This window comes from Emys orbicularis, chromosome 8 (genome assembly GCF_028017835.1).
Source record: "Emys orbicularis isolate rEmyOrb1 chromosome 8, rEmyOrb1.hap1, whole genome shotgun sequence".
Classification (NCBI taxonomy): Eukaryota; Metazoa; Chordata; order Testudines; family Emydidae; genus Emys; species Emys orbicularis.
This window is the reverse complement of record NC_088690.1, coordinates 82,611,183-82,623,654: the sequence shown is the minus strand read 5'-3', so window position 1 is coordinate 82,623,654 and position 12,472 is coordinate 82,611,183. Positions and strand designations below refer to the sequence as shown.

Sequence of the window (12,472 nt, the reverse complement as noted above, 5' to 3'; positions counted from 1 at the left end):
CAAAATCCATCCATATGTGAAAAGAAATAGTTGTTTATGGCTTCACATGTTTAATAAACAGCTATTTTGCTGTGTTGTAAGCAGAATTATCAGGAGATCCGATCAACTGATTTGGCATGGGACGTGTTTGAACAAGCACACATTTAAGTCCAAAATAAAATATCATCTATTCCACTTGGTCACGTAGTGGTCTTAACAATATACAGCGCTTTATGGGTCAATCCATAAAACATAATTCAGAGGTGGGTGTCAATAAAAGCCTAAACTTCCTCTACAGCTTCCCCTAAGTATTTCATCCGTATTCTGAAACGCCCACGTCCTCCAGGTCACAGTCGAGGCACATCAGTGATGAAACTTGGTGCTACTGTCCCTGTTTGGTGGATAAAAGTTTTCAGTTTTCCATGCTGTTACTGCTGCGCTTTTCATGAACACTAAATGACACTTAATTTAAAATCAGACAAAAAGAAAACCAGTTACTTTGATGGTGGAATCCATCTGTGCTTGAATTATGCTTTTTACATCTTCTTTAAATCTTTCAGCTTTTATAAATCCAACTATGTTCAACGATTCCACTACTCAAGACCAGTCAGGAAAGGATCTGTTGACCCTGAAAATGAATTTGCTGTAAGTAATTTTTTGACATGGCAGCATCTTAGTAAAACATGTTGGAGTTGCTGTGGTTGTGAATTCAGAGCTTAATCCTTTAATAGTCATGCCCGGCTGCCCCACTATGGAAGGCCTAGTTTCAAGATCTGAAACGACCTATTTTCATTTCAACTACAGTACAATTTAAATCTAGGGCTTCTCTATTTCTACATTACTCTAAGTACTTTTCAACATATTCTCATTTTACATTTCCTGATTTGTACCCTAATTTCCCATTTTATTATCGTAATACTTCATCGTTTGAATTTTAGGTAAAACCTCTCAGTTAAGTAAGTTAAATATAGTTTGATTATGCAGAAAAGTTCTCTAGTAAAATTTTCTATTGTTAAACAAGACAAAATGTAAATACATATCAATAAAATGCATCACCACTAGTACTTAATAACTGCTCCACTCATAAGCTACCAGTATGGGCTAAGGAGTGTAAATTGTCTGTTTTCATCACTCATGTGAAGTGCTGAGTACTGTATATGCCATATTGACTCACATCAGCTGTTCAATAATGCAACAACTACAAATAATGTTTATAGTTTTAATACACTTTGAGATCTACAAGTGCTATAAATTATATGATTTTTATAATGTCATATACAACAGTGTGGTAAGTTTTCTTACTTTAGAGGAATAAATATATGAAGTTTTATTATATCATAAAATTGTACAGTTGAGTGCTGTCAGAGGTGGGTGGGGAAAACAACTTAGGTTTTCAGATTTGTAAGAGCACCTTATTTCAAAATTGTATGAAGCACTTAAATTATGTGTATTGTTCTGATCAGTGACTAACAGCACTAGCTAGTGATAGGTCTTGCGTGGGCAGGGACTGCACACACTGTCCCAAACCCAGAGCACATGACACTAGCTGCATCTTGTGCTCCCAGTTCTAGAACTTTTTAACATCCTGGCATGGTGATGTGGAATGGGTCTGTCTGAGAATCAGACACTGTAGTAACACATGGTACTTTTTGAGGAAGGTAAATATTAGTATTTCTGTTTTACATATGGGGCAGTTGAGACAGTGAGTCTGTATCTGCATTAGACCTGTTGTTAAAATTTCCCACTGTTGCTACCACCAACTTGGCTCCCCGTGGTAACAATAATAGGAGGAACATTAGGGTAGGCAGGCTGTTAGCAGTTTAATCCACCACGTTGACTAACCTGCTTGCAGCAACAAAGTGGTTAAAATTCTGGCACTCGGATACAGAACTCCTACTGCTGGTAGGACCAGTTGTTTTCCTTAAAGTTTCTTAATTCAGAGTAAAGAAGGCCAGAGTAAGTGATTTACCAGAGATCACACAGTCAATAGTGGCAGAGTTGGGAATAGAAATTTGAGGGTTCCTTACCTTGTATAGACTGAGAGCTTAATGCTGACCTAGTTTTGAAACAATAAACCACAAATTGCTGTGCTGGATTCCTTTTGCTGCGTCTTTCTATGCACAAATTATTCTGTCATTTTCTACCTAATCTTTTATTTTGCAATGTAATTTCTATCCTGAAAAGACTAAGGTTTCAATCCTGTATTCTCTCTTTTTTTAAAAAAAACAGTCTATGTGGATTGAGAGAACATCATTTGTTACAGCTTACAAACTTCCTGGAATTCTGCGTTGGTTTGAGGTTGTCTCCATGTCACAGGTGGGTATTTACATGCTAAGTATCCTGATATACAAATTAATGTATATAAATGTAGTGTAGCAGTTCTAACACAGACTGATTTTGAGATTAAATGGTTCAAATCTTTTTTATCTATTTATTTTTATTTTCTAAATCTACTCACAAGACTACTACTCTGTACATTTTAGTTTTTTTGTGAAATCCCTGCAAGCTACATGGAAACTATTTAAAAACATCATAATAGAAGCTCAAACTATATGTATACCCCAAATAAAAAAAATGACACCATGGCTAAACAGCAGAATGAAAGGCGGTTAGAGGCAAAAAGGCAATCTTTAAAAACTGGCAGTCAAACCCTATAGAGGAAAAACAGAAAAGAGCATAAACTCTGGCAAGTCAAATGCAAAAGTATAATTAGGCAGGTCAGAAAAGAATTTGCAGAGCAACTAGTAAAAGACACAAAAACTAACAGCAAAAAAAAAAAAAAATTAAGTACATCAGAAGTAGGAAGCCTGCCAACAATCAGAGAGGCCACTGGGAGTACATCTACATGGGATTAAAAGACCTGCAGCATGGCTGTGGCTGGCCCGGGCAGCTGACTCAAGCTGCCAGGGCTTGAGCTTTGGGGCTCAGGCTGAAGACTGAGTTCTCACAGCATCCCAGAGCTCTGGCTCCAGCCCAAGTCTGAACAGATACATAGCAATTTTTCAGCTCTGGAGCTCAAGCCGCACTGGCCTGAGACAGCTGACCCGGGCCAGCCGCAGGTTTTTTATCCCTGTGTAGACAAACCCTGGATGATCAAGGTGCTGAAGGATCACTCAAGGAAGACGGAGCTGTTGCACAGAAGCTAAATGAATTATTTGCATTGGTCTTTTCTGCAGCGGATGTGAGGAAGATTCGCACACCTGAGCCATTCTTTTAAGGTGACAAATCTAGGGTGACAGATTGAGATGTCAATAGAGGTAGTTTTGGAATAAATAGATAAATTAAACATGAATAAGTTACTAGGACCAGATGGTATTCACCCAAGGAATCTGAAGCAACTCAATTATGAAATTGCAGAATTAACAATGCTGGTATGTAACTTATCACTTAAATCAGTGTCTGTCCCAGATGACTGCAGGATATCTAATGTAATGCTGATTTTTTTAAAAAGGCTTTAGAAGAAATTCTGGCAATTACAGTGTGATAAGCCTAACTTCAATACCAGGCAAACTGGTTGAAACTGTAGTAAAGAACAGAATTATCAGACACATAGATGAACACGATATGTTGGGGAAGAGTCAACACAACTTTTGTAAAGGGAAATCATGCTTCCCCAATCTTTTAGAACTCTTTGCCTGGAGTCAACAAGTGTGTGGACAAGGGTGATCCAGTAGATATAGTGTTCATGGATTTTCAGAAAGCCTTTGACAAGGTCCCTCACCAAAGGCTCTTCAGCAAAGTAAGCAGACCTGGGATAAGAGGGAAGATCCTCTTGAGGATCAGTAACTGATTAAAAGATAGGAAACAAATGGCAGGAATAAATGGTAACTATCATGAGATAGGATACTGGGCTACATGGACTCTATATGTCCATTATTATGTTCTTATATTGCTGGGGTAAGTGGTTGTTAGTTTTTTACCAGTGGCTGGTAAAATATTGACCTATATTTGTGGAGTGCAGAAGTTGTCTCTTTCACCAACAGAAGATGGTCTAATAAAAAATATTACCTCACCCACCTTGTGTGTGTCATGGAAAACATTTTGACATTTTATTGCAAATGAGTAAAACATCTATGTAAAAGGTAGAAGATAACCATATATCTTGCCTGACAGTTTTTCTACCAGATTTTGACAGAATCTTTACTTTAGTATAATCATAGAATCATGGAATATTAGGGTTGGAAGAGACCTCAGGAGGTCATCTAGTCCAATCCCCTGCTCAAAGCAGGACCAACATCAACTAAATCATCCCAGCCAGGGCTTTGTCAAGCTGGGCCTTAAAAATCTCTAAGGATGGAGATTCCACCACCTCTCTAGGCAGGGCTGGCTCCAGGCACCAGCGCAGCAAGCAGGTGCTTGGTGCGGCCAAGGGGAAGGGGCGGCACGTCCGGTTCTTTGGCAGCAATTCGGTGGCGGGTCCTTCGGTCCCTCTTGGAGGGAAGGACCTGCCGCCAAAGAAGAAAGTGGCGCAGTGGAGCTGCCACCGAAGTGCCGCCAATCACGATCGCGGCTTTTCCCCCCCCCTCCGCCCCCCCCCTCCCGCTTGGAGCAGCAAAAACCCTGGAGCCGGCCCTGTCCCTAGGTAACCCATTCCGGTGCTTCACCACCCTGCTAGTGTTTCCTAATATCCAGCCTAGACCTCCCCCACTGCAACTTGAAACCATTACTCCTTGTTCTGTCATCTGCCACCACTGAGAACAGCCTAGCTCTTTGGAACCCCCTTTCAGGTAGTTGAAGGCTGCTATCAAATCCCCCCTCCCTCTTCTCTTCTGCAGGCTAAATAACCCCAGTTCCCTCAGCCTCTCCTTGTAAGTCATGTGCCCCAGCCCCCTAATCATTTTTGTTACCCTCCGCTACACTGTCTTCTATTTGTCCACATCCCTTCTACAGTGGGGGGACCAAAACTGGACACGGTACTCCAGGTGTGGCCTCACCAGTGCCGAATAGAGGGGAATAATCACTTCCCTCGATCTGCTGGCAATGCTCCTACTAATGCAGCCCAATATGCCGTTGGCCTTCTTGGCAACAAGGGCACACTGCTGACTCATATCCAGCTTCTCGTCTACTGTAATCCCCAAGTCCTTTTCTGCAGAACTACTGTTTAGCCAGTCAGTCCCCAGCCTGTAGCGGTGCATGGGATTCTTCCTTCCTAAGTGCAGGACTCTGCACTTGTCGTTGTTGAACCTCATCAGATTTTTTTTGGCCCAGTCCTCCAGTTTGTCTAGGTCACTCTGGACCCTATCCCTACCCTCCAGCGTATCTACCTCTCCCCCCAACTTAGTGTCATCTGCGAACTTGCTGAGGGTGCAATTCATCCCATCATCCAGATAATTAATAAAGATGTTGAACAAAACCAACCCCTGGGGCACTCCGCTTGATACCAACTGCCAACAAGACATCGAGCTGTTGATCACTACCCCTTGAGCCCGACAATCTAGCCAGCTTTCTATCCACCTTATAGTCCATTCATCCAATCCCATGCTACTTTAACTTGCTGGCAAGAATACTGTAGGAGACCGTATCAAAGGCTTTGCTAAAGTCAAGATATATCACATCCACCACTTTCCCCAAAGCCACAGAGCCAGTTATCCCATCATAGAAAGCAATCAGGTTGGTCAGGCATGACTTGCCCTTGGTGAATCCATGTTGACTGTTCTGATCACCTTCCTCTCCTCCAAGTGCTTCAAAATGGATTCCTTGAGGCCCTGCTCCGTGATTTTGCTGGGGACTGAAGTGAGGCTGACTGGTCTATAGTTCCCTGGATTATCTTTCTTCCCTTTTTTAAAATATGGGCACTATATTTGCCTTCTTCCAATCGTCCGGGACCTCCCCCGATCGCCACAAATTCAATACATTGAAATGACTGACAGCTCAGCCCTGCGGTGGTTAAAGATTACAACTCATATGGTAAGGTACTGTCCTGAGACTCCCTGACAAAAGGATAGATAGTCTTAAAAAAATACATTCAAGTGATCATGGGCAAGCTTCTTGGCTTTTGGCGTGAGGGCTTATTTACACAGACACACAGTGTGCAGCAAGCCAGCATGTAAATTTACAGCACACTAGCTTTCCAAACACTAACTGGCTGTTTGGACCCTGCACTCATAGTTCTGTAGTGTTAGCACAAGGTAGCAGGCTCCTCCACATTTACACCCTGGCTTGCTGCACATAAAGTGTCTGTATATTCAAGCTCTGAGGTATTGTTGGTACATGATGGGCCAAAGAAGTGCTGGCAATTGCTAGTACAAAAATAATTTGAGATTCCTTCAGTTTTACTGATTCTGACCTTCCTTGTTTTGAGGAGTTTGTCAATATTATTTGTACTTTATTTCAGTTTTTATCTGCTGTAATTGCACAAAAGTAGTTCTCAACATCATATTTATTACAGTCCCCTTGAATTGACACTGGTGATCTGAGATCATCTGAAGGAAATCCCTGTGGTGGTGACTTATCATAAAATGTGATAATAGTATCCCCTTTGGTAATATGAAAATGATAAGTTCTCAGAGGTATCCCTCTGATATTTTCATAAAATGCACATAAAACTTACAATTTATGGCCACTAAAAGAATTTGGACAATTTTTAAAATTATTGTTCAGATACCCCTCATGTTTTTGCCTTTACTGTACAAGTGGTCACTTCCTTTCTTCAGGAGCCACCTCTGTCAAAAAATAAAAAAAGAACAGAAGAAACAATAGGCACCTCTTACTCAACAGACTCCTTGTCTTCTCGTTACTTGCAGTAAACCAGTCTGGGAAATTGGGAATTAGTTCAGTGTAGCACAGGGAACTTCGCCAATCCCCACAAAATGAATACACGAGCGATAGTCAGGCTGAGGCTCAGAGCCGCAAGTGGCTCTTTAATGTGTCTCCTGTGGCTCCTTGCAGCACGTGGTATTAATCCACTGTGTGATTTAATTATTAACCAATCTAAGTCATTAACTATTCAGGATGCTTTTACTATGTTATTAACCAATTGTAGAATACTTGCTCAGTCATTTTGCTGTGAGAATAATATATATAAAGTAGTAAATGAAATAATGAATTCACACGACTGTGGCTTTTTTAGGTGATGTTGATCACTAATTTGGCTCCTGAGCATCACTGGAATACACACATGTAGATGCACTAAAAGCGACAGGACCGTTAGGAAATATGTGACATGAAGCCTGAAAAAGCACTTGGAGGGGAAGAGAGTTGCCCCTCTTCCTAACCTGCTGCCTTAGCAGTTTTTTTTTTTAATTTGATCCATTAAAAATCTCATTGACCATAAAACTAGACATCGCTTCAGATCCAGGATCTCAAATGTGCTGCTAAAGGAAATCTGGCCTATGAAGGATATAAGAGCTTGATTCAGGGGAAAGGAACATCAGTCCATCCCACAGAAGGCCTGCTCAAAGCCAAATGGAAGCCCTGATTAATACAGCCAGCTGCACAGAAATGGAATGTGAAGTTTTTATTGCTGCTTCAGACCCATATTAGAACTATCACAGCAAGTTAAAATCTCTACATCTTGAGTGTTCTATAAATTTTATAAAGTACAACTCAGGTGGTTATTAACAGTCAGGAATTGGAATTCCATTGCTTAGCCAAGCATAGCTTTTATAGCCTAAAAGAACACAGGAGATTTAATACTTGGAAAACCTATGGATCCCAAAGTCTGGCCAGCTTCATTGAAAAGTTTAAGCTGGGGCTCAACTCTAGACAAACCCATTTTTCAGTAGTGCAAAGGAATGGCTATTTATTTTGAGATGGAAACATGCAGAAAACTTAGTGATTTTGTTTGAGTTGCAGCCCTGTGAACTGTAAATAATTTGACTAAAATAATTTGAATGTAAATGGCTGAATTTCACAGAACTCTGAATGTACATTTCAGAGTATTATATTTAAATATTATATACTGTATATAGGCCAATTCTAAATATTATCTGGTTTTCTTCTTATATGTCACATTCATCAACATATTAGGATCATATTGTAAAATCCCCACAAAGGTTTTGCCTTCAGGAAAAACTGCATTTTAAAAATATTTCCTTGGCAACTTATATTTATAACCAAGTATAGAGATGTGAGTATGAGACTGTCAAATTAAAATTCATTCTTAAAAGAAAAATTTCCTTATGTATGTTAATAGCAACACCCTAAAGTATTACAAAGAAAAATAAAATCTAATTGCCTTTACCATTTATGGAGGGCTTCTTTTTTTGTGTGTGTGCATGTCATTCATTTTTGAGAATAAAAATAAGATCATTAGTTTCTCTTTCTTGTTTTTATGCATAAACTGCAGTGTTAACATACCTCCCAGTATTTCATGTGGCTAAAGCAGGACACAGCACCACTCATGTTTGGCCTGTCTGCCCCTCCGTAGATGGAGATAGAGAAGCTGATGGGCCAGACTTGAGTGGCACTGTGACCCCGTGCTCCAGGTTGCAATGCCACTCAGTTTGGGGACCTTCTCAAATGGAGGGCCTGGGGCAAACAAATGGCTCCTTCCCCTGGGCAGACTTGAATGTGGGAAATTTTCACTTCAACGGGCACAGGGGGTTCTGGGGCTGACCATGGGACAGTGCCATGAAAACTAGGACTGTTGGGAGAGCTGATGTTAGGGGTTCAAACCTGTATCTAATTAATTTTTCCCTAAAATTATTTCTATTCAGAGCTTTTACCAAAAAAAAAAAAAAAGCAAATATATTTTGTCCCATATTACCTGACTCTAATCTCCATTTTCCTCCTGTTCCAGAGCCACATCGCTCAGGTTCTGTGTGCTACCCATTCTCCTCTTTAATGCTCCCCTTGTCTGCTCCACACCAGTCCATCTTTTTTTAACAATCCCTCCTGTCCCCGGCACAGCCTCCCTTTCTTCCTCATATCCTTTATCAAAACTCCCTTGTTAGCGTTCCATCAGTATCATCTATTCAGGTGCCACATGGTCTTGAACCCCATCATTGTTTAACGACCTAAAGAGCACTGAACAAAGCCATAGAAATGACCTGAGTTCTGTGAATACTGATGCCCTCCCCAAGAGCAGTTTTGCTTTTCTCTTTCTTTTATATGGTCTCTTCTCCTTCCCCTTCCTCTTGTCATCTCCCAGTACATCATTTGTCTACTGGAGGCTTGAAGCTCCTTGGGGCAGGGACCTTCTCTTTTATCTGTCTGTGAAGGGTCACATATGCCTATGCCATTATACATGCAACACCACTCTCTTGAAATTTTAAGGCTTAAATCAACATTAAGTTACTGTCTACACAGTACAGCAATGAGCACTAGAGGGGTTGAATTCTAAAGCACACTGCTGTGTTGCATATTAATTAGCCCTTGTAGACCCTTCTGGTGTGCGCTAAAAATTACCTAATGCGCATTAACTTAGTACCGTTGAGAGAGTTAGCATTTATCTAACAATCTGATCTCACTGAGACAGTACTACACTAATGCACACTGGGGAGCTTTTAGTGCAACCCAACATGGACTACACAGACCGGCTAGCATGCCAAAATGTTTGGTACACAAGAATTTACATCCCTCTAGTGCGCTTAGCTACACCATGCAGACAAGCCCTAAGAAGCAACTATTTAATTTGCAACTGTTACAGTACATCTAAATTACCAGCAGGAGAATACTGTGGGGGCTGGACAGAGACCCAAGAGGTTCCTAAACTGGGATTTGTCTTAAGCATTAGCCCTTCGTCTCCCATATACTTAAGGTTAAATAGCTATTTATACCGATAGTGTTACTTTCTATATAACCAACAAGTGGCTAAAGGAGCAAAACATATCTTGGTGGATTTTTACTGCCATGATAACAGATAACCCCATCTACATTCTGATCTTACAAGGGAGCACAGTGCTGTACCAGATTTAGAAGGGGAACATGGTACTGTGTGATCACCTATTTGCCTCCTTTCTTCTCAGGCAACATGACTATAAGTGCATCTCTGCGCCTCCTGTCCCACTTTGAGCATTGGCACAATGTCCATCTTTTTCTGATGGTAGCCAGCTCTCCCACACACCCTGCAACAAGAGAGAGAACAGATGTGCTGCTGGCTGTAAATAAGATATAGAAAAATATCAGCTTTTCTCTTACTCTTCCCTGTTTTGACAGAACCCAATTCACTGCCACATGAATGCAGACAATGACAGATCTTGTTCTGAGAGACCTGATGCTGTTACATTAGTTGTAGCACAGACATCAAACCCATTATGTTTTTATCTAAGAAATGAAAATGACCAAGGAGGGGGGGGAGTGTCAACAGATGTTAGAGAAATTCATCATCTATGATACAATATGATGTTTGGGTTACTCCCTTGAATATTTCATTCCTCAGTGCTGGGAGCCTGCATTTCAAAAAACCATGTCCTGCTAGAGCAAGAAATCACTAACGAGTTCTACTTTATGTTTTTTCCTTTTCTTATATTTTCTTTTCCCTTGTTCTTGATTACAAAAGACAACTGCATGAAAGCAACATCTTGGTTTCCTAGGAGTTCATTTGCTCCTGCTGCTATTCTTCACCTGAAGTCATAATCTTCTGTTTGTGACATTTCATTTGGTTACTTTGCTATTGATTATAATTTCAGAGGCATATACAAGGGGATTATGAATTCAGAGGTGGAATATGCAACAGTAGTGGAAGTATTCTTTAGAAACCCTAATCCTGTTTTTTATTCAGATGTCCTGAGGAAAGGATTGCATAAAAATACACAAAAGATATAGAAGAATGATTTTTTTCTCAGAGCTCTGCTGTGATGGGTTAGTTCTTCACTCCCCTTCACCTCTCCTCTACACACACATATTATTAAAACTGTTCACTTTGAAAAATATTTGCACTTCCTCAGTGCTCTCAGAACAAGAATAGAAAGCACAGGAGATATTACACAATGGATCTATATCTGTGCAGCATTCTTGAGAGCTGGCTGAAAAGCACACCTGATCCCTATGTGGAGTCATCTAATCCTGTTGGACACTGGTTTAGCAGGAGGCCAAGGAAGTTTTAGAAGTCAGCATGAGTGGTTAAATTAAATCAAATAGACACATTAAACATTCCTCCTCTTATTTCATAGGCAACCATTAGTCCACTGGAGAATGCCATTGAGACAATGTCCATGACAAATGAGAAAATTTTGATGATGATTAACCAGTACCAGAGTGATGAAAATCTTCCCATTAACCCTCTCTCCATGCTTCTGAATGGAATTGTTGATCCAGCCGTCATGGGAGGCTTTGCTAAATATGAAAAGGTAATGATTTTAATAGCTTTAAGCTCATCTTCATAGATTTTTCTATTCTCAGTAATGATGATAGCTCTGTTTCTGCTTGCTTAGTGATTTGTCAAAAACTGCGGTGGGAGATAGTAGGATGGGGACAAAGAAAGGATGAACCTCATTAATTTGAAGATCCTCAAAATCTGGTCACGTCTGACTTAGTCTCCTTTAAAAGTTGACTCTAACATGGATGTAGGACTGATGCTCAAAATTAATTGCAGGCATGGGGGTTTCCGTGTAAATGTGATATGGGAGGATATGATTACACATGTTCTAATGAAATAGCCTTCCATGCCTCAACTGGTTTGGTCTGGGGTAAATCATCGCAAGTTCTTCTTCTAGCAGTCTAGCAGACTCAGAGTTAGTAAATCTCTTACCTTGTTAACTACTTTTTCCAGTAACTGCAGCCTTTTACAAGGCAGTTTTTGTTGTAAAGAAATGTATTTTGTTAGAACAACAGGGTACATGGAGACGCAGCCCCTTAAGGAACTCAGTTATTGAAGACAATAATTCCAAGACAGCCTCATAACAAAAATTTTGGAAGGGATATTAAATCTCACGCATCAAGGCTTAAGACAATCTCTATTAGAGATAACAATGAGACTTAATTATCACATATCTGTGGTGCTCTTGCACCTTCATGTGAACATCTAGTGCTGGCTTCTATCAGGCCATCTAGTCCAGTATCCGGTCTCTATCTTCATATATTCCCAAGCAATCCAAACCTCTCTGTCCAAACCTATACATGTCCTGAAAGGTCTCTAAATCATTTCAAAAAGGCATTCATCTGCATTATATTCACCAGACCTGCAGTGAGGCAATCTGTCATAACACAGCTGCTTGTTTACTTACTACCTTTACTTTGGGCTCAGAAAGAGGTGCTGTGATACATGAAGGGGTGGGAGTAGCTCCCTTTGAACAGACCAAGAGGTCTAACTGGCTGGCTGGGTGTCCATCAAAGGGAGCTACTCCTCCCCTCCCCCCATGTATCACAGGTGCTGTGAGTAATGGCTAAAGTTATTAATTGCATCTGTGTCCTATAGCGGTAGGTGGAAAAGTTTAACTCTTATCTAACTGATCATCCAGGAGGTGCAATTATGTTAGCTAAACAACAAAAAAGGGCACCATTTATTGATGGATAAATTATGGCACTCCAAATACTTGGTACCCCTAACTGAAGTAAGTGTTAGTTAAACTGGAAAACAAGAGGTTGGCTTTTCAAGATGGTGGTCCTGAGC

At 40.5% G+C, this 12,472-nt stretch overlaps 1 protein-coding gene across 1 annotated transcript in view; it reads left to right on the top strand.

Moving 5' to 3' along the window:
- Nucleotides 1–12,472, top strand: part of DOCK2 (dedicator of cytokinesis 2) — a 500,992-nt gene that overhangs the window by 468,531 nt on the left and 19,989 nt on the right. Inside the window, exons 43-45 of the mRNA XM_065410088.1 lie at nucleotides 540–624; nucleotides 2,209–2,295; nucleotides 11,034–11,210. Coding sequence (XP_065266160.1) covers nucleotides 540–624; nucleotides 2,209–2,295; nucleotides 11,034–11,210 — 349 coding nt within the window. The remainder of the gene's footprint in view (nucleotides 1–539; nucleotides 625–2,208; nucleotides 2,296–11,033; nucleotides 11,211–12,472) is intronic.